At 45.7% G+C, this 22,813-nt stretch overlaps 1 protein-coding gene across 6 annotated transcripts in view; it reads right to left on the bottom strand.

Annotated features, from left to right (window-relative positions):
* Nucleotides 1–22,813, bottom strand: part of LOC119963184 (hedgehog interacting protein) — a 286,709-nt gene that overhangs the window by 151,845 nt on the left and 112,051 nt on the right. For all 6 annotated transcript variants that reach the window (XM_038791916.1, XM_038791917.1, XM_038791919.1 and 3 more), the window contains exon 6: nt 20,891–21,064. In XM_038791916.1, coding sequence (XP_038647844.1) covers nt 20,891–21,064 — 174 coding nt within the window. The remainder of the gene's footprint in view (nt 1–20,890; nt 21,065–22,813) is intronic.

Here is a 22,813-nt window from a genome sequence, read left to right as displayed (position 1 = left end):
AACACCAGTTCCCATGCAGTCAAGTGATAATTATACACATCCATATTCCCATGTGGTCCAGTCCTAGGCTATGCGCTCTGCTTCAAACACTCCGCAAGCTTGTGCTTACTACTTTGCTTAGGAATAGTATTGAATTCTTCCTATGTTTTCAACTGCAACCTCATTATTTTGGTTAGCTAAGCAAGTTTTGTATTGCTGCTGGGAGATACTAAATAGCGACCTTGCATTTATATACAACAGCACCTAATCACATTCTCCCAAAGTGCTTTACACATTCACCCAAGGTGCTTTACAATCAATTAATTCCTTCTGAAATCAATTTGGTGTTATGTAGGCTAATACGTTATCCAAATTGTGCAGAGCAAGGCACCACAAATTGCAAGTGAGATGAATGATCACCTTGAAGGGATTTTGGATGAGATTTTAATTGTCAGACAGGGCTTTCAGTTAACATCTCTGCCTGTTGCAGCTCTGGGAATGCAGCACTCCTCAGTACTCTCATTTAGCTTTGGTCCAGATCAATGTTTTTCAAATGCCTTTGAAGATTTGAGGGTTTTAAACTTTTATTTGCCAGTACTTCCCTGCATATAACACACATAGGGCGAGATTTTCCACAAATGCGGAGAATCGTAAAGGCTGCCGTGGGACAGGCCGTGACCCACGGCAGCCTTCATGCCCACTTCCGGGGCCGATTCTCCCCCCCGGGCGGGGCTAGGAGCGCGGCCCCGTGAGTCACAGCGGTGCGGCCTTGACGACGGTCGTCAAGGCCGCACTTCAAGCGTCACGCCGGCTGACGCGGCCGATGACGTCAGCCACGCATGCGCAGGTTGGGCAACGCCAACCCGCACATGCGCAGTTGGCGTCTTTTCCCTCAGCCGCCCCGCAAGACGTGGCGGCTTGATCTTGTGGGGCGGCGGAGGGAAAAGAGTGCGTCCGTTACGGTGGGCACCGATCGCGGGCCTATGCCCCCCTTGGCACGGCCGTGGTACTGCCGTGCTAATCGGGCCCCCAGATGCCCCAAACGGGCATCTGCCGCCCGTTTCACGACGTCAGCGAGCAGGTGTGTTTGCTGCCGTGTTGAAACGGGCGTGAAGGCCCGGCCGCTCGGCCCATCGGCCTCGGAGAATCGCCGCTCGCCGTAAAAAACGTCGAGCGCCGATTCGTGGCGTGGGGGGGGGGGGGGAGGGGGGAGAATAGCGGGAGGGCGTGAAAAATGTTGGGAGGCCCTCCCGCTATTCTCCCACCCGGCGTGGGGGGCGGAGAATCGTGCCCATGGGCTTTCCATCCTGATTTGCAATGGCACAATTAAAGCCATAATTCAAGAAACCATCTTTCTACTACTTTGTTCCCAATTTCACTTTCTTCTTAAGTATCTGTTCACCAGAGGCCTGTGTCTCTGGATACAGCTCACACCAGCGCTGCTTTGCCCGCCTTGGGCTCTCCTGTGAAGCTCTTTCCAGCAGACTCAATTGTGATATTCTGGCCTGTTTGTGCCTCGGGCACTCTTCCTTATTACAAAATAATCCATCTTCAGATCTTCACACAGTTCTGTTGCTTGCTTGTTGGCAGTTACAAAATAGAGGAATCTCTCCTCCATGATTTCACACCCAAAGCACAGACGTACAAGGCGTGTGATGTCAGTGTACGTGCTGGGCGCGTGACCTTCTCTCTGCCGCTGCCTCTGGCGGAAAGACTCGATCGTTCAATTCAAAGGCTGGTCGCGGCCGGCATTCTTTTTTTTATTTGGAAACTTTATTTCCAATACCTGATTTTTCAAAGTTTATAACTTTTTACTGCTGAAAATTAAAACAATTTCAATTGAACACATGCATCATTACATTTACACACAAACTTTGTTTTAAATATATTCCCATTTCTTTAGAAATTTAAACAAGTATAAAAAGAAGTACACTCTGGTTTTTACTTTATAAACTATGACTTTAAACAAGAAGAAGTAATTTATGAAGCACATACAATGCGCATCTGCCGAGTGGCGGCGGGTTTGAACCGAGGAGCGCAGAGCAGCAGAACGGAGCTCCAAACTTGAGCCATCACTGTTTGCATCGCGCGGCCACGCTCGTCAGCCTCTGTCCTTTTCCAAACTTCCTGATCAAAGCAACACTAGATAAATTAATTGTTGAAATTGTGGCTAAGTCAGTCTTTAATGTTGTCTAGCTGCTTCCTTCGCAACCAACATCTTATCTTCTTTTAATCTTTCTGGTGGTGATTAGGTACTCCAACCCTCTACATGCATAACATGGCTGAATAACTCCTTTTGTCTTCCTCTCACACCATTTAAGAGTCCTCTTGTTCTTCTGACCTCATTCAATACTTCTTTGTTAGTTAGTTTTTCCACCCAGTTTACTCTAAAGATACTTCTAAAGCACCCATTTCAAAGCTGTTGATTTTCTTTCCCCCCACTTTCCCCAATGTTCCAAGCTTCACACCCACTATTCATTACTGACCACACATAACATTTGATCACATGGATTCTCATTTCAATTTGATGTTCCATTCAATGTTGCTTAATTTTGTGCAATCCTTGAACTTCCGGTGGCGGCGATGACATAGGAAGCCGCACATTTGGGAGCTCCCGTTTCAAACCGACTTTTCGGCTCTTTTTAGAGCCCAAAACGGAAATTTTTCGATGTCTCCCGGTGGGACTTTCTCCGCATTTCATGACTCGAACTCAGAGTGGAAAGGGGGAAAAAACGGCAGCAGCTACTACTGTTGCAGGCAGGTAGTTGCACAGCCCTACTACTCTCTGAGTAAAGAAACTGCCTCTGACATCTGTCCTATATCTACCACCCCTCAGTTTAAAGCTATGTCCCCTCGTGTTGGTCATCACCATCCGAGGAAAAAGACTCTCACTATCCACCCTATCTAACCCTCTGACTATCTTATATGTCTCTATTAAGTCACCTCTCAGCCTTCTCCTCTCTAACGAAAACAACCTCAAGTCCCTGAGCCTTTCCTCGTAAGACCTTCCCTCCATACCAGGCAACATCCTAGTAAATCTCCTCTGAACCCTTTCCAAAGCTTCCACATCCTTCCTATAATGTGGTGACAAGAACTGCACGCAGTACTCCAGGTGCGGCCGCACCAGAGTTTTGTACAGCTGCAGCATGACCTCGTGGCTCCGAAACTCAATCCCCCTTTTCTATCTTTTTTAAAACTTTGGCAGAAAGAGCCACTGAAATGCAAAACAATCTCGATCTATGTTTTACTGATTATGCTAAAGCATTTGATGAAGTCCAACATGGTAATTTCATGAAAATGCTGGAACACATCAATATCGACGGGAAAGATCTTTGATTAATCTGGAATATTTATTGGAATCATGTAGCAACTGTCAGATACGAGAACAAACTCATTGAGTGGCACAATGGCATACTGGTTAGCACTACAGCCTCACAGGTGCGATTCCGGCCTTGGGTGACTCTGTGGAGTTTGCACTTTCTCCTTGTGCCTGCGTGGGTTTCCTCAGGGTGCTCCGGTTTCCTCCCATGGTCCAAAGATGTGCAGGTTAGGTGGATTGGCCATGCTAAAATTGCCCCTTAGTGTCCAGGGATTGGCTGGGGTGGGTGGGGAGTGGACCTGGGTAGAATGCTCTTTCGGAGGGTCAGTGCAGACTCGATGGGCCAAATAACCTCCTTCTGCACTGTAGGGATTCTATGGAAAGGTAAGTATCAAAAGAGGGATTAAACAGGGCTGCGTCTTCTCACCAAACTGTTTCTCCCTATACAGTGAATGAATTCTTAGAAGAATTGAAGAGATTGATGGTGCAAAGGTAAGAGGCAGAGTCATCAATAACATCCACTATATCAATAACATTAATAGCAACAAATTACAAAGACTTGCAAAGATGAATCGTTACAGTGGTAAAGGAAGGTGGTAGACATGAGCTTACACTCAGATTCAAGAAAATGTACACTATGGTAGTAACAAAGAAAAGTACCATTCCAGTCTGCAACATCGCAATAAATGGGAGTAAGTTAGAATAGGGCAATCAATTCAACTATCATGGAAGCACGGTAACACTTGGGCCTGAATTTCATGTTTGGGCGTGCTTGAAATTGGTGTGGGTGGGAATAGATGTAAAGTCTGCTCCCGCCTGAGATTACATTGTTCACACAATATTATGCAGGCTGGTCCAATTTACTGACCATCCACTGTGAAACGCTATCTGTGAAAGGGTGAGCGCTGTCAGGGAGAGAGGGTGGAGGGTGGCGCTTTCAATGTGCTCCCTCCATGGAACAGCTTCAGGAAGCTTCGGACTTACTTTAAAAAAAATATCAGTGAAAAAAAATAATCTGGGAAGCACAGTCATACAGAGACTTCAGTCCCGAGAAACATTTGTTCATTTTATTTGAGCCCCGACTTTCATCTCATCCTGGATCCAGGTTGCAGTTGAAACGTAGAGGCCACTTTGCCAATCAGCCCATCCGGCAACCGTAAAGACAGACAGGCCACGTAAAACCCCAGTCAATTGCTGTTTAATTCATTTAAATTGGCTTCCAATGTGGGGTGCCCCTCGACTGAAATATCATGTCAGGGCGCGATGACATTGGGACATGTGCCTGACGTCTTCTCACAAAATTGTACGGGTTTCCGGGTTGGGTGTGCGCCTGCCCGAACATCGGAAAATTCTGGCCCTGATGTCAATAGCAGTCTGGTAGGATGAAGGCCCAATTCTTTGCTATGAAGTTTATAATTTCTCCTTACAGTACATTACAACTTATGAGAGCAATAAGATATTGGGACAGCTGCCTGAAGGAAGTTGTTCATGTTACAGGGAATTAATTCATTTTAAATTATACTTTTCACTTCCCTTGGAATCTGAGCACGTTACAGTATAGAGGGAGGTTATTTGGTCTGTTGTGCCTGTGCCAGTCTTGAAGGGAGCTATTCAATTTGCCCCACTCCCCTGCTCTTTCACCATAACCCAGAATTTGTTATATTTTCAACTATTTCAATCTGCTTCCATCACCTTTTCAGGCAGTGCATTCCAGATCATAACAACTCTCTGCGTAATAATGTTTATACTAATTTCAATTCTGTTCTTTTGCAAATCTCCTTAAATCTGTGTTCTCTGGTTACAGAGCCTTTTGAGACTGGAAATGGCTTCTCTTTCTTGATTCTATCAAAATGCTCCAAGGTTTTGAACATCTCTATCAATCCTCCCCAAAACCGCAACTGCTCTGACGAGAACAATCCCCAATTTCACTGGTCTCTTCACCTAACTGAAGACTTTTCAATCTTGTTAGTATTCAGCACAGTGGTTAGCACTGGGACTACGGCGCTGAGGACCAGGGTGCGAATCCCGACCCTGGGTCACTTTCCATGTGGAGTTTGCACATTCTCCCCGTGTCTGCGTGGGTTAGCATGGATTGGCCATGCTAAATTGCCCCCTAATTGGAAAAAAAAATAATTGGATACTCTAAATTTACAAAAGAAAATCTTATTAGCATTCTAGTAAATCCTTTCCAAGGCCTTAATACCCTCCCAAAAAGTGGTGCCCAGATGTTACCATAATCCTCCAAAGAACAAACAAAGAACAAAGAAAAGTACAGCACCGGAACAGGCCCTTCGGCCCTCCAAGCCCGTGCCGACCATGCTGCCTGACTAAACTACAATCTTCTACACTTCCTGGGTCCGTATCCCTCTATTCCCATCCTATTCATGTATTTATCAAGATGCCCCTTAAATGTCACTGTCGTCCCTGCTTCCACCACTTCTTCCGGCAGCGAGTTCCAGGCACCCACTACACTCTGTGTAAAAAACTTGCCTTGTACATCTACTCTAAACCTTGCCTCTCGCACCTTAAACCTATGCCCCCTAGTAATTGACCCTTCTACCCTGGGGAAAAGCCTCTGACGATCCAGTCTGTCTATGCCCCTCATAATTTAGTAGACTTCTATCAGGTCGCCCCCAACCTCCGTCGTTCCAGTGAGAACAAACTGAGTTTATTCAACCGCTCCTCATAGCTAATGCCCTCCATACCAGGCAACATCCTGGTAAATCTCTTCTGCACCCTCTCTAAATCCCTCCACATCCTTCTGGTAGTGTGGCAACCAGAATTGAACACTATACTCCAAGTGTGACCTAACTAAGGTTCTATACAGCTGCAACATGACTTGCCAATTCTTATACTCAATGCCCCGGCCAATGAAGGTAAGCATGCCGTATGCCTTCTTGACTACCTTCTCCACCTGTGTTTCCCCTTTCAGTGACCTGTGGATTTGTGCACCTTGATCTCTCTGACTTTCAATACTTAGACCTTCCAAAATGCATTACCTCATATTTTTCCGGATTAAACGCCATCTGCCATCTCACCACCCAAGTCTCCAAATGATCTAAATCCTGCTGTATCCTCTGACAGTCCTCATCGCTATTCACAATTCCACTAAAGGTTTATGCAGGTGTGATACCACAACCTTGTTTTTATGCCTTTTGCCTCTATTGTTAAAGCAAAGAATCCTAAATGTTTCTTTAACATGTCCTGCAATCTTTAGGGCAGACTTCAGGAGGACAAAGGCACACTGCTGAAATGGGGCGACAACATGAAAATGAAGTTTAATGCAGAGAAGTAGAAGCAAAAAATTATTTTTTGATTCGGACTTTGTCTACATATAATCCATCTCACTGTTCCTGTCCTATCTCTAAAATTGTACCATTAAGTTTATATTACATTCCCTTATTCTTCTAACAAAATCAATAATTTTTGCTTCAATAAAAATCTAAAAGATTTCAACATTGACCCTCGGGACACCACTGCACACTTTCCACTTGTGTGAAAAACACCAGCTTCATCACGATTTTCTGTTTTCTATCCCATGGCCAATGTTGTATCCAATACCCCTTTAATTCCATGTCTTCAACTTTGTGACAATATTAGCACATATCTGACAAAGTGGAAAACTGCCCATATAGATGCCTTCTACAAAAAGTAGAACAAATATAATCTGGCCAATTATCACCCCGTTGGCATACACTCAACTATCAGCAAAATTTATAAAGAGGTCAGCGATACGACTATCAAACAACACATTCTCAGTTCAGTTTAGTTTCCACCAGGGCAAGTCCAGTTCCAGACCTCATTACAACTTTGGATCAAACTTGGGCAAAAAAGGGTTGAATTCTAGAAGTGAGGATAAAGTGATTGTCTTTGACATCAAGGCAGCATTTGACCAAATGAAGGATCAAGGAAGCCAAGTAAAACTGAAGTCAGTGAGAATCAGGATGAAAACTCTTCATTGGCTAGAGTCATATCTCACACAAAGGTAGATGGTTATGGTTGTGAGAGGCTAATCGTTTCAGCCCCAGAATATTGCTGCAAGATTCTCTCAGGGTTGCATACTCAGACCAACCACTTCAATCTATCATCAAGGAAGAAATAGCAAGGCATCTGGATGGAAATTATCCCATTGGACAGACGTAGCATGGGTTCATAAAGGGCAGGTTGTGCCCAACTAATTTAGTGGAATATAGAACATAGAACATAGAACAGTACAGCACAGAACAGGCCCTTCGGCCCTCAATGTTGTGCCGAGCCATGATCACCCTACTCAAACCCACGTATCCACCCTATACCCGTAACCCAACAACCCCCCCCTTAACCTTACTTTTTTATTAGGACACTACGGGCAATTTAGCATGGCCAATCCACCTAACCCGCACATCTTTGGACTGTGGGAGGAAACCGGAGGACCCGGAGGAAACCCACGCACACAGGGGGAGGACGTGCAGACTCCACACAGACAGTGACCCAGCCGGGAATCGAACCTGGGACCCTGGAGCTGTGAAGCATTTATGCTAACCACCATGCTACCCTGCTGCCCCTTTTGTGGACATTAGCAGTGCGGGGAGCCAAAGGATGTGGTCTATCTGGATTTCCAGAAAGCTTTTGACAAGGTGCCACACAAAAGGTTGCTGCATAAGATAAAGATGCATGGCATTAAGGGTAAAGTAGTAGCATGGATAGAGGATTGGTTCATTGATAGAAAGCAAAGAGTGAGGATTAATGGGTGTTTCTCTGGTTGGCAATCAGTAGTGGTGTCCCTCAGGAATCAGTGTTGGGCCCAAAATGGTTCGCAATTTACATAGATGATTTGGAGTTGGGGACCAAGTGCAATGTGTCCAAGTTTGCAGACGACACTAAGGTGAGTGGTAGAACAAAAAGTGCAGAGGATACTGGAAGTCTGCAAAGGGATTTGGATAGGTTAAGTAAATGGACTAGGGTCTGGCAGATGGAATATAATGTTGACAAATGTGAGGTTATCCATTTTGGTAGGAATAACAGTAAAAGGGATTATCATTTAAATGATAAAATATTAAAACATGCTGCTGTGCAGAGGGACCTGGGTGTCCGAGTGCATGAGTCGCAAAAAGTAGGTTTACAGGTGCAACCAGTGATTAAGAAGGCGAATGGAGTTTTGTCCTTCATTGCTAGAGGGATGGAGTTTAAGACTAGGGAGGTTGCAACTGCAACTGTATAAGGTGTTGCAACTGTAAAAGGTGTTAGTGAGGTCACACCTGGAGTATTGTGTTCCCGTACCAGCCTCCCCGAACAGGCGCTGGAATGTGGCGACTAGTGGCTTTTCACAGTAACTTCATTTGAAGCCTACTTGTGACAATAAGCGATTTTCATTTTCATTTCATTTTCAGTTTTAGTCTCCTTACCTGAGAAAGGACATACTGGCACTGGAGGGTGTGCAGAGGAGATTCACTAGATTCACCAGAGTTGAGGGGGTTGGATTACGAGGAGAGGTTGAGTACACGAGGACTGCACTCATTCAAATTTATAAGGATGTGGGGGGACCTTATAGAAACATATAAAATTATGAATGGAATAGATAGGGTAGATGCAGGCAGGTTGTTTCCACTGGCGGGTGAAAGCAGAACTAGGGGGCATAGCTTCAAAATAAGGGGAAGTAGATTTAGGACTGAATTTAGGAGGAACTTCTTCACCTAAAGGGCTGTGAATCTATGGAATTCCCTGCACAGTGAAGCAGTTGAGGCTCCTTCATTAAATGTTTTCAAGATAAAGATAGTTTTTTGAAGAATAAAGGAATAAAGTGTTATGGTGTTCGGGCTGGAAAGTGGAGCTGAGTCCACAAAAGATCAGCCATGATCTCATTGAATGGTGGAGCAGGCTCAAAGGGCCAGACGGCCTACTCCTGCTCCTAGTTCTTATGTTCTCATGTTCAGCTGCTTCATCAGTGACCTTCCCTCCAACATGATGTCAGAAATAGAGATAATCACGGATGGCTTTACGGTGTTCCGCTTGATCCACAACTTAGAAAATGAAACGGTCCATGTTTGCATGCAATAAAATCTGGACAACCTTCAGTTCTAAGACGAGTATTCTGTTGCAAATGACTCACTTCCCAAACCCTTTCCACAGTAGACAAGGCACAAGTCAGGAATACTCCTGAAGGAATGTTCTCCACTTTCCCTGGATAAGTAGAACTCCAATATAGTTCCAATAATACCCAAGAAGCTCAACACCATCCAGGACAAAGCAGCCTACTCGATTTGCACTCTCCTTCACCTTAAACATTCACTCCCTCCACCATTGGTACACCGCAGCTGCAGTGTGTACCATCTACCTTAAGGGCAGCACGGTAGCATGGTGGTTAGCATAAATGCTTCACAGCTCCAGGTTCCCAGGTTCGATTCCCGGCTGGGTCACTGTCTGTGCGGAGTTTGCACATCCTCCCCGTGTGTGCGTGGGTTTCCTCCGGGTGCTCCGGTTTCCTCCCACAGTCCAAAGATGTGCGGGTTAGGTGGATTGGCCAGGCTAAATTGCCCTTAGTGTCCTAAAAAATAAGGTTAATGGGGGTTGTTGGGTTACTGGGATAGGTATACGTGGGCTTGAGTAGGGTGATCATTGCTCGGCACAACATCGAGGGCCGAAGGGCCTGTTCTGTGCTGTACTGTTCTAATTCTAATTCTACATGATGCACTATAGCATTATGACAAAGAATACCTTCCAAAACTGTGACCTCTACCAACTGGAAAGACCAGGGTAGCAGGCACATGGGAGCACAACCACCTGCAAGATTTACTCCAAGTCATACATTATGCTGACTTGGAAATATATGTGTATTCCTTCATGTGAATGAATAATAACAAGTCTATGTGGTGCTGTATCAGATGCTTTTTTAAGTCCACATGCACAGCAGCAGCCATGTTACTCTCATCCACCTCTCCATTACTTCATCAAGTAATTCAATCAAGTTAGTTAAATATGACTTTATTTTACCAAACTAGTGCAGACTTTCAATCATCAAACCATATTTTTCCAAGGGCCAATTCATTTTGTTCCAGATTAATGGAAATAATTAAGGTTGAGAGCAAGTTTGGGTGCAGTGAGACTGTCACCATCGTTGTGGGTCTTAGATTAGGTTATCATTGGTTAGGATCAAGAGAGAAGGCTGTTGTTGAACTTTAACTTCTATAAAACTTACTTCTTTTTAAAAAATCAAACCAGGGAATACATAAACACATGGGGCTGGATTCTCCCAAAATGGGGCTATGTTCCCACGCCGGCGTAAAAACACTGGCGTTTCACTCCCGAGTTTCCAATAAAAAAGAACAGTCGATTCACTCACTTGCAGGCCCCCCTGTCCCCACGAGCCCGGAACTTAATTTCTCCAGTTTCCCCAACCATGCCGACACTCCCAGTGGCTCCACCAACCTCCACTCCAGTAGAATTCATTCTCGGGCGATCAACGTGGCAAAAGCCGCTACATTAGCACCCCCTCCAACGGCTCCGGCATTTCCAACATCCAAAAGATTGCCACCAGAGGGCCTGGCAACATCTCCACTCCCACAACCTTCAATAATGTAACCGATCGCGCACATGACCAGAACATGTGTATATGATTTGCCAGCCCCCCTCCACATCTCTCATACCTATCTTCTACTTCCGTAACGAACCCACTCATCCGAGCCTGCGTCATATAAGCCCTATACACCACATTGAACTGTACCAAGCTCATCCTGGCACAGGGCGATGTTGCCTTGGCCTGGCGCACAATCTCACTCCTCACCCCCAACCCAACTCCATGCCCATCTCTTCCTCCCAATTCTGCTTTACCGCCTCGATTGGTGCTTTCCCTGTGTCCACCAGCCATCTATAAATATCCCTGACCTTCCCATCTCCCAATTCAACTGATAACAACCTGCCCAACAGAGTGTGCTCTGGCAACCGAGGGAACAAGGGTATCTCCTACAAAACCTCATAATTGTATATACTTTAGCTCCCCCCCCCCCCCCCCCCCCCCCCCACCCCACCCTCCCCCATCCCCATTCCCCGGAATTCATATTTCTCCTGCAACTCCCCACCCCAAGCTCACAATCCTTCCTTCCATGAACAAGTCCGTCAGCCGTTCCACGCCTTCCCTGTGCCATTGCCTATATGTTGCATCCATCCCTGCCGGGACAAACCGGTTATTCCCACAGATAACAACACACCAAAATGTCACCTCAGCTGGTTCCAGACCTTTAAGGATGAAGCCACCATCGGACTGACCGTATAGTTCCCCAGAGCAAACGGGAGCGGAGCCACAGCCAGACACCTCAGACTTATCCCCACACAAGATGCCTCCTCCACCTGCACCCACCCCTCCCCTTCCCCTCCCTACCTCTGCTGTATCTTCTCCACATTTGCCATCCAGTAATACTACAGCAGGTTCAGGAGTGCAAGCCTATACGAAATCCAAAATTAACCTGTCCACCCTACCAAAAAACCACCTTTGGCAGCAATATCGGGAGGGACTGAAGCACAAACAGAAACCTTGGCATGATGTTCAGCTTCACCGTCTGCACCCGCCCAGCTAATGAAAGGAGGGTATGCCTCCTCCTTAGATCCTGCTTCACCCCTCCACCAAGCCAGCCAGATTCCATTTATACACTGTAGCCCTAAGGTGAGTCACCTGAATACCCAAACACCTGAACCTACTCTTGGCTAGTTTAAATGGTAGGGTACTCAAATCTGCCCCTCTCCCCAGGGCATACATCGGAAACACTTCACTTTCGGTCATATTCAATTTGTAGCCCAAGAAAGGGCAGCACGGTTGCACAGTGAATAGCACAGTGGCTTCATAGCTCCAGGGTCCCAGGTTCGATGCCCGGCTTGGGTCACTGTCTGTGCAGAGTCTGCACGTTCTCCCCGTGTCTGCTTGGGTTTCCTCCGGGTGCTCCGGTTTCCTCCCACAGTCCAAAGATGTGCAGGTTAGGTGGATTGGCCATGCTAAATTGTCCTTAGTGTCAAAACAGATTAGGTGGGGTTACTGGGATAGATTGGAGGTGTGGGCTTAATTGGGTTGCTCTTTCCTCGGGCCAGTGCAGACTCGATGGGCCGAATGGCCTCCTTCTGCACTCTAAATTCTATGTAAATTCTATGAAAGCACCGAACGACTCTAATATACCCAGAGTCTTGTCCATACACTGCACCGGATTCGAAATATACAGCAGCAAGTCATCTGCATACAACACGACTCTATTTTCCCTGCCTCCCCTTACAATATCTGACAAGTCCCTGATACCCGGTGCATAATAGCCAAGGGCACAATAGCCAATGTGAACAGAAGTGGGGATTATGAGGACTCCTGCCTCGTACCCCTATATAGCAAGAAATCTCCCGAGCTGATCGAATTCATCCGAACACTAGCCGTGGGGGTCTCATACAACAACCTCATCCATGAGATAAACATGAGCCCAAATCCGAACCTCCTCGGAATCTTGAACAAATATCTCCAGTCGACCCTATCGAATGCCTTCTCCGCATCCATAAACACAACAGCCTCCATCACCCTGCCCTTAGAAGGCATCATAACAACATTCAGTAAACGTCTAATATTACTCAATATCTTCCTCGCCTTCACAAAACCCCTCTGAATCCTCCGACACCATCTCTGGCACACACCCCTCCAACCGCCTCACCAATACCTTACCCAGCACCTTCACATCCATGTTTAATTAGAACATAAGAACACAAGCAGGAGTAGGCCATTTGGCCCCTTGAGCCTGCTCTGCCATTCAGTAAGATCATGGCTGATATTTATGTGGAGATGGGCCTATATGACCCACACTCCACCAGGTCCTTATCCTGCTTCGGGATTAACAAAATCGATGCCTGCGCCAATGTGGCCGGCTACTCCCCTATACTCCCCCATACAACCCCAGGAGATGTGCGGCCACTTCTGCCGCAAACCATTTCAAAAAATCAACCAGGAAACCATCAGGTCCTGGTGCCTTCCTTGACTGCATCAACCCAATTGCCTCCATAACCTGTTTTAGCCCCAACAGAGCCTCCAATCCCAACCCCTTCTCCCGCTCAACCTCCAGGAACACCACCCCATGAAGAAACCGCCTCATCTCAGCTGCCTCCCACCCACGGTTCAGACCTATACAGCCCCCTCCAGAAGGACTCAAATGCTTTATTAATGTACTCCAATGCTGCCATCAATGCACCCCCTCCTCTCTCACTTGTACTGTATTCCACATGGAAGCCTGTTGCCTCAGTTGCTACACTAGCAGGCAGCTGGCCATCTCCCCATACTCATACAAGATCCTTATCGCTCTTCAAAGCTGGTCGACTGCCTTCCCTGTTGTCAACCCACCTCCAACCTTTGGAGGAGTCCCAGCCCCGACCCACCCACCCTAGATCCTGCCCCTCCTCCAACCAACAGGAGGGAAACACCCAGGACTCTGGCCAATTTCCCCCCTCAACCATTGTAAAATACCAATAATGCAAACATATCGAAATCATAGAATCAGAGAATTTACAGTGCAGAAGGAGGCCATGCAGCCCATCGAGTCTGCACCGGCCCTTGGAAAGAGCACCCTACTTAAGCCCCACACCTCCACCCTATCCCTCTTTATCCCCGTAACCCCACCCAACCCTTTTGGATACACTTTTAGAATGGCCAAGCCACCTTACCTGCACATCTTTGGACTTTGAAATAGAACAAAACATTAGCAAACATTATACATACATTCAAAAAAAAATCAGAAACCATTCTCCCATCAACCCTCTCCAAACTATGTTGTTTAATAAAGCTACGTTCTTCTTCAGACGACATAAAATAATGCTCCTTTCCCTTAAAAATCACCTAAGGTTTGGCCGGGTACAGCACGCCAAACTGAACCTTATTTCGGAAAAGTATCACCCTGGCTCAATTAATGTCAGCCTGCCGCTTGACCAGGTTGGCACTAATGTCCTGGTATATTCGGATCTGCTGGCCCTTCCAAGTACAGTCTCTCGTTGTCCTCACCCAACTCATAATCTGTGCCATCACCTGGAATTGGTGCAATGTCACCATCACTGTCCTTGGTGGCTTTGGCATCTGTCTTAATGATCGTTGTGCCTGATCCACCTCCGGGGCCTTCTCGCTGACCTCCTCATCCACCAGCTTCACCAACATCGTCAACATATAGGCCGTGGCACTCGTTCCCTTCCCCCCTCTGACAGGCCTACAATGCGTAGATTCTGCCGCCTGGACCGATTGTCCTGGTCGACCACCCTTAATTTCAGCTCCTTGCAAGCCTCACCCAGCATCGCGGCCTTTGACTCCAACTACTCAATTCGATCACTGTAGTCCATGATCGCCCTTTCCACCTCTTGTATTGTCACTCCTTGCATCTCCAAGTGCTTCTCCACCTGCTCTACGGCACCACGAAAAGGGGCAACCGATCCCTCAATCACCTTCGACTAGTCCTCCTGCATCTCTAGTCGATGCTGCTGAAGTTCTCCTTTAATTAGCCCCACCAACTACTCCACTGGCATTGAAGTGTATGACGGCGACCCCACAGACATGGCTTCTGCAACTGCACCACGCAGACTCTCCACCTCCAAAACTGTGACCTTATTCGACTTCTGTTGGGTGCAGTAACCTGCCAACATTCCACCTCAGAGAAGAATTCACTCCCCACCACTTATTCCACAAACATTCCAAACAAAGAGCCCATTAATCGGGTAGAAAGGGCCAAAATCGAAACCTGCAACCAGGAGCTACCCTGCGTGCGACTGATCAGCACCCGGATGTCTATTGAACATTCTTCTAACTTTGTGCACAATAAGGCTTGGCACAAGGCTTCACATAGCGATATCTCTCAGCATATTCTGTTGTCATGAGATGATGGGGACTATTTATTTACATTAACACTTTTCACTAGTGGGGGAGATTAACTGCCCGGAAAATGCTGGCCTATCGAAAATCCTACTTTATGCCACCCACTTCTGGGTCTTACTGGAATGTGTTCTAAGGAGAGTGGGAAACCTGTGTGCAGCTGTTGGGTCAGTAATTTAAATATTCAAACAAGTAGTTAAAAATGAAGAAGAGTCACATGGACTTGAAACATCAACTCTGTTCCTCGCTCCACAGAGGCTGCCAAACCTGATGATTAAGTAATTAGTTATGCCTTTTACCCAGGATTCTGGCTTCATCAGTCAATGCACAGTTTATTTTTTTAATATAAATTTAGAATACCCAATTCATTTTTTCCAATTAAGGGGCAATTTAGCATGGCCAATTCGCCTACCCTGCAAATCTTTGGGTTGTGGGGGCGAAACCCACGCAAACACGGGGAGAATGTAATGCACAGTTTATGAGCATAACGGTGAGAAATTGATCAATGAAATGGACAGGTTGGAAAACCTTCAAAGAGTGAAGTTCCATGGTTGCTTCCACAGAAGTCTGTGGCCACAACACTTAGTCTGAGGACGTGTTTATACTGTTTCAGAGGTGATTTCCAACTTTTTGTCAGTTGTTTCACCTACCTTGTACTTTACTCACCGTGATCTGGTGTTCCTGGCTGTCAGCCATCACTGAAGCGTTTTAGGTAGCTATGCAGCTGTAGCATGAGTTCTGAAGAGGAACAACAGCACCAGGAGCCATGCCAACGTCAACAGCAAACAGCAGCAGGAGGAGCAGTGACAATAGCAATGGCACCTTCCTCCTAAGCTGTCGTATGCTGCTTCACAGACTGAATGGATAAACTCAGAGCTCCAGCTTGAAGGAGACGATACCCCCAGCACAGATACATATAATCAGAGAATCAGCTTGCCCGACATTAGGGATGAGCAACAAATGCTGGCATTGCCAGGAACACCCAAATCCCATGAAGAAATAAAACAAATGAGCAATGATGCATTGGAGGGCTGATATGGCAGGTTGTTGACATCTGAAACCTCCCAGAACAAGCGCCCTTTCCAAAAGGGCCATGTGGGCACACATTGCCAGTGGCCGTCAAGGTCATTATAAACCCTGAGTGTTTTTTGCCTCCATTCCCTTCCAATGTTTTGCTGGTGACATCCACATGATTCACAATGATCTACCCACAAATGTAATGCCAAGGTGACCGATGCTATGTCTGCTAAATTAGCCACTAATGTCCACTGAGGCAGCCAGTCAGACACAGATAGGTTCTCGGATTTTCTGCATTGGCTGGATTCCCACAGGTTAGTTCAGGGAGTTACTGGATGCACATTTGTGGCAATCAAAGTGTCCTCAGATCAGCCTGGAGTTATTATCAACTGGAAGGGATTCCATTCCCTCAATGTGCAGATTTAATGAGACCAGTGTAAGGCTTCCACTCATATCTGGGCATGATTTCCTTGAAGCTGCCACGGATCCCCCATTCTTTGAGAGACAGACAGGCGTATCTCCCACAGTTTTCACACCTCATGCACATTGACTGGCTGGCTCCTTGGAGGCCAAGATTATCTTCTAAAGGACTAGCAGGTGACACCTGTGAGAAGCCTACCAATGATGCATGGGAGAGGTACAACAAGGGCCATTTGTGCAAGTGCAGTAACTGAGCAGGCCATTGGATTGTTGAAGATGTGGTTCAAGTATCTGGACAGATCTGGGGATGCCCTTCAGTATCTTCCAGCAAGGGTTTCCAGAATGAGTGTGGTCTGCTGTGAGCTGTACAACATGGCGCTGCAGAAAGGACCAGAGCTGCAGGGGGAAGGTGGTGTAGGCAGCAGAGGAGGCTGTTTGATCAGCCATTCCTATGTCTGCCAAAGAACTACGCAACTGCGCCATATAGTTCAGCTAATCTGAGGCCATAAATGCAGCGACGCTGGGAACACCATCCATTCTCACTGTTAAAAATCATTACATTCACACCCTTTCCTCATCTTCCAACTTAGTTATAGCCTAAAGGCTACTGTCCATTTGGTGTTTAGGATGAAACAAAGTAGACAACAAGAGAATGAAGAGTTCAGATACAGTGTTTGATTTATTTAAATAAACATATACAGAAGGGCATGCATGTTGCTATCCAGACCCAAGTAAATCACCTTGTGCAACTAATAAGTCTTTCTCATTTATTAGCTAGAGGCAGGCTGCTTGTTCCACTGCTCTGACAGCTGAGATACCTGTGCTGGACATCCTCCGAGCTTTTGAGTGCCCCACTGAAGACTACCCTACTTGCAACCATGCAGGGGCAGACTTGGTCATTGGGGACAGGAAGTGTCATGTGGAGCTGTGTCTGAAGCGGGGGTTACAGGACAGCACGGAGCACAGTGGTTAGCACAGTTGCATCACAATTCCAGGGTCCCAGGTTCGATTCCCGGCTTGGTTCATTCTCTGCACATTCTCCCCGTGTCTGCGTGGGTTTCCTCTGGGTGCTCTGGTTTTCTCCCACAGTCCAAAGATGTGCAGGTTAGATGAATTGGCCATGATAAATTGCCCTTAGTGTTCAGAAAGATTGGGTGGGGTTATGGGATAGGATGGAGGAGTAGGCTTAAGTGGAGTGCCCTTTCCAAGGGCCAGTGCAGACCCGATGGGCCGAATGGCCTCCTTCCGCACTGTAAATTCTATGAAATTCTATGAAATGTTTACAAGGTCGGAGAGGTAGGAGCACTTGAAAAGAGTCCGTACTTCCCTCTGGCTTTTCTCTATCTTTCTTCTCATGATCCACCTGCCTCCGCTTCTAGCCAGGAGCTGGATAGTGCTTATCTACATCTTACTCAGACGCTGAGCCACCAAGTGTAGGCTTTGCTCTATCCTTTGTAAAGTGGCATCTGGAGTGTGTATGCTATTGAACAGGCCCAGCATTTACTAGGATGCCTTTCATGTCTGACGGTCCATGTAGATGGCCACTCTTTCGATGAAGATAGACATCAGCAGAAACGTCTGAGACATCATGCTAGAAATAGATGCTTCCATGCTCTCCCCATGAGTGTGCGTGCACTGCTTCTGGAAATGCTGATGGAAGCACATACATTTCCAGTTGCTGTTCCACAAGTACCCTTGTTGTGGTTGACTGCCAAGTGTCAGCATCTGCATCTAGTGAAGAGCTTTAAGTGTCCTGTGCTCCCGAATGGAAGCTTTCTGCTGTTGTTTCTGTCTCCAATAACTGCTCCTCTTCACATGCAAGGTGTGCCTCACCGTGTACAATTTAGCTATCTCCAGTGGAGTACCCACCAAAGTGGGTATCTGTGCTGGTGTATGGTGCATGAGTGATGTGATAATGCATCCCCAGAATGCTCACCCACCTCTTGAGGACTTGTCAGCCTCCTCCGAAGGACGTGTGGGAGATGAAAGTCATGAATTATTGCTGACATGTGTAATCAGTCTGAGGTTTTATAAGGCAGTTATGTTTTAAATTGTCTCCTTCAATTCAAGGTAAAATGGAGTAATGGAGACCAGCATGTGTTCCTCCTGGTTATGCCTGGGGATATGTGACTTGGTTGTCATGGGGATAGAGAGCCCAGGGCAAGTCCTGTTTAAATTCAAGTGCCATCTTTCATTCTTGGAGACAAAGGAAAAAGCAGCTGGCCTTGCTATGGATAGACTTAAAGACACTTAGGCAGTGAGATTCAGAGAATCTGGACAGAGAAAGAGCCCCAGAGAAAGAAACAGGGAAACAATTGATGGGGAGAAGGATGTTAGTCACCAGGCAGAATGTGGGTGGGAGCTTGTTTTCTGGCTGAAGAGATGTAAGGACTCGGGAAGATTTGCTGTGCCATGGCCAGGAGGAGTGGCTTGAGAGGACCTTGCTACTGGACATTGTTGTGGAGATTTTCAGAAAGCTGAGGCAAACAACTTTTGACAAACATTGGACATTACAACTCAGTGGAATGGGGAGAAGCAAGCCTATTGGAAGCTGAGAGCAACTCTGGACTGGCTCCTGTGTAGAGAACACATGAGTAAGATATAAATGTGGCATGGATTTTTGGCCGTGTTAGGAAGTTAAGGGGATACCCTGTCTATAATTAAGTGTATTAGCTGTCCACTAAGTAATGTTTAGCTGATGTTGATTTTCTTTTGGTTGTTACAGTAAAAGTCTTAAAATGTGAAATCTTATTGTGTGATCCTTTGATCTGGGAATTCAAACGTCTTTTTAAATGTTATGTCTCAACAGGGAATGTATCACCGAAGGAAAGGGCTCAAACTCTACATTGTGCATATGATGACATTTATAAGTTGGTGGTTACCAGTTGGTGGTGACACCAATTCAGCATGAGTGACTGTCATGTGTCAAATGGCAGTATAATATCTAAAACTGCCACTAGGTATGTGGGAGATCCTCATCTCTATCACAATGCCCATGGACTGTGTCACCTTGCCAATTGCTAAAAACTGTTCCTCCACAGCAATCAATTTGCAATGTGGCTATCACTGCAGGCCTACCTCTGGTTCTTTCCCTCTCCAAGGTGCTGTGCTTTCTATTCTCCTGCAATGATAGAAAGTAAAGCATTATGTGTGCAATAAGTGGAACACGTGGACAAGCTGGAATAACAGTTGTGGAGTGTGACTGACGGATGGGTGTGAAATGTCAATAAGATGAGGCTGAGTGTCGCTGTTGACTGTTCAAATGGGGATGTAAGGAGAGCCTGGAAAGAGAAAGGAGTGAATGGAGCTGCAAAGTATGTTGTTCTGAGAAATGCTGTCAGGGGAACGCTGGGTAAGTCAGTGAAGGGGGCTGACACCTTAAAGCGTTATGCTACTGTATCTAGTCGTGAGGACCACACTCCTACTTTTGACACCTCCAGGCTGGATTCTTCCTCCCGTCTGCAGGAAACAGGGTTTCTCTTCTGGTCCTCACTGCCTCTAGCATCACCCTCCAAGGAGCAATCAAGAAAACCTGTATGGGGCACCCTTTCCATATTTCCCTGCCATCATTCTTCTGCTTGCAGCCGTCACAAAGAATATGGGGTGCAGTCATTCTGATCGCTGCTTAGGGCCCATTTAAATTGAGAGCCTTAAATTGATTGGTGCAGGCTGACATCAGACCCACACTCTGTGATTGATCAGGAAACAGATGGCTTTCTGATCTGCTGAAACAAATGGCTTTCTGATCTGCGAATGGGTCCGTTGAAATAATATTCTGTTCACTGCCTCTAAAAGCTTTCCTCTCATTGTTGTTAAACTGATCTGCCTGTAATTGCTGGGTTTAACCCTCCTTTTTTTTTGAAAAGGGTCGTAACATTTGCAATCCTTCAATCTTCTGGCACCCATCAGACCTAAGGTAGATTGGAAGATTGTGACCAGAGGCTCTGCTATTTTCATTCTCATTTCTCTCACACCATCGGTGAATCCTAGCCGAACCAGGTACTTTTTCCATTTTTAGTGCATTGAAGTGCCTCCATTTATCTAATCAATTTTACTACTGTCCTCCCTTTTCTCTTCCATCTCCAATTTTCAATAATTGAAATGATGGAAACGGTTAATGAGAATAAAATATAACCAGAAAAAGAGTGTTTCTAAAATCTAAATTGTACTGCTTGGCATTACCGAATGACACTGGTCATGTATCAACTTGGACATTAACATTTAAATCTTCCATCACAGATGTTTTGACAATACATTCATAATTACTGATCGTTATGTACATTTTACAGCTTTTGTTTCCATTATCTACTTACCTTAACCCATCCATCTCTTCCATATCATCAAGGGTAATCATTCCATCTCCAAGGAAAATGTATAAGAAGCTATCAGGCCCAAACAAGAGCTGTCCACCCAAATGCTTTCTGTGTAACTCTGCTACTTCAATCAATACTTTTGCCGTTCTTGTATCCACTTGATTTGCATTTTTTCTGTGTAATAAATTACAATTATGTTTATAAATACAATTACATTCCTTTGAAAAATATGTTAAAAGAAGAACTTGTATTTTACTGCAATGTTCATGACCTTCATTTGCCCCAACATGCTTTACAATAAATTAAGTATTTATTTTCTAAGTGTAGTCACTGTGGTCGAGAAGAATAGAATCATAGAATCTCCACAGTGCAGAAGGAGGCCATTTGCCCATCGAGTCTGCACCGACCCTTCGAAAGACCACCCTACCTGGGCCCAATCCCCCAACTTCGCCCTGTAACCCCACTCAACTTTTGGTCACTTAGGGGCAAATTCGCATGGCCAATCCACCCAGACTGCACATCTTTGGATTCTGGGAGGAAACCGGAGCACCCGGAGGAAACCCACGCAGACCCGGGGAGAATGTGCAAACTCCACACAGACAGTAATCAGAGGTCGGAATTGAATCCGGGTCCCTGCCACTTTGAGGCAGCAGTGCTAACCACTGTGCCACCGTGCAGCCCATGCACCGTGTATTAGGTCAATTTGCAAGTTCTAAACAAGTACAAAGGTCAAAACATGATCAAGATATGCATTGTTAAAAAAACATACTTTGCAGTGTTTGCAGTAATACAGTTTTATTACATATGTTATGACCCGCTGAGCTACTGCGTAGTCAATTCCAGTCTCACTTGACCCCGGAGTCTCAGTACAATTGGATTAACTAATAATTCTTAAAAAACAAAGTCTTTGGCCCTTAGCTGTCCAACAACTAAAGCCACCAAGTTTCTAAAGTTAAACACAATTATGTTTATTAATAACAATAACTACAATTAAATATGCAGCAAATCAACAGTTTAACTATTACCTAATTCCTAACCCCATCTTAAACTTGTCCCACCACCTACAGACACACAAGACAGACAAACACAGAGGGGAATAAAATAATAACTAAAAGGGATAAAAGTCTTTATTTCAGATGGTTGTCTTATAGCACACCTTCCTTCAATCTAGGCTTTCATCACAGCCAATATGTTGACATCAAAATCCCACAAGCAGCAATTAAATTGATGTTCCAATAATCTGCTTTGATGGTGTTGTTTGAAGGACAAATATTGGCAGGTTACCGGGGAAACTCCCTTTTCCTTTTTCTAACAGTGCATGGGATCTTTAATGCCCATCTGAGAAGCAAGAGATTGCCTCATTACCCGCCCAAATGGCAGAGCCTCTGATAGTGCAGTACAGCCTCACTACTAAACTGAAGGATCAGCCTGCATTATCTTCAAATCGTTAGAGTTGGATTTTAACTCACAACCTTCTGACTCAGGCCCAAGATGCACTGATGCAAGGTGTCACCTTTCCTCATTACTGGAGGAGAAAAAGGCACAAATTTTGGCTGATAATTAAATATTATCAGAATTCCTTTTGATAGTTTTGATTTTTATTTTAACATTCCTTTTTGTTTAAATGAAGTGAGAAAATATTTGGTTATATCAGGAATACTTTTTGACTTACTGAACCCACGGTCTGAATTTTCCTGTCCAGTTTAACACTGGTGGCACAATGGCACTGTGGTTAGTGTTGCTACCTCACAGCGCCAGGGACTCAGGTTCAATTCTGATCTTGGGTGACTGCCTGTGTAGAGTTTACACATTCTCCCCGTGTCTGCCCGGGTTTCCTCTAGGTTCTCCGGTTTCCTCTCTCAGTTCAAAGGTGGGTTGCCTGTGATAAATTGCCCCATAGTGACAAAAGGTTATGGGGATAGG

This window comes from Scyliorhinus canicula, chromosome 3 (genome assembly GCF_902713615.1).
Source record: "Scyliorhinus canicula chromosome 3, sScyCan1.1, whole genome shotgun sequence".
In the NCBI taxonomy this organism is placed as follows: Eukaryota; Metazoa; Chordata; class Chondrichthyes; order Carcharhiniformes; family Scyliorhinidae; genus Scyliorhinus; species Scyliorhinus canicula.
Note: the sequence above shows the minus strand (reverse complement) of the source record. Positions and strands in the feature narration are given on the sequence as shown.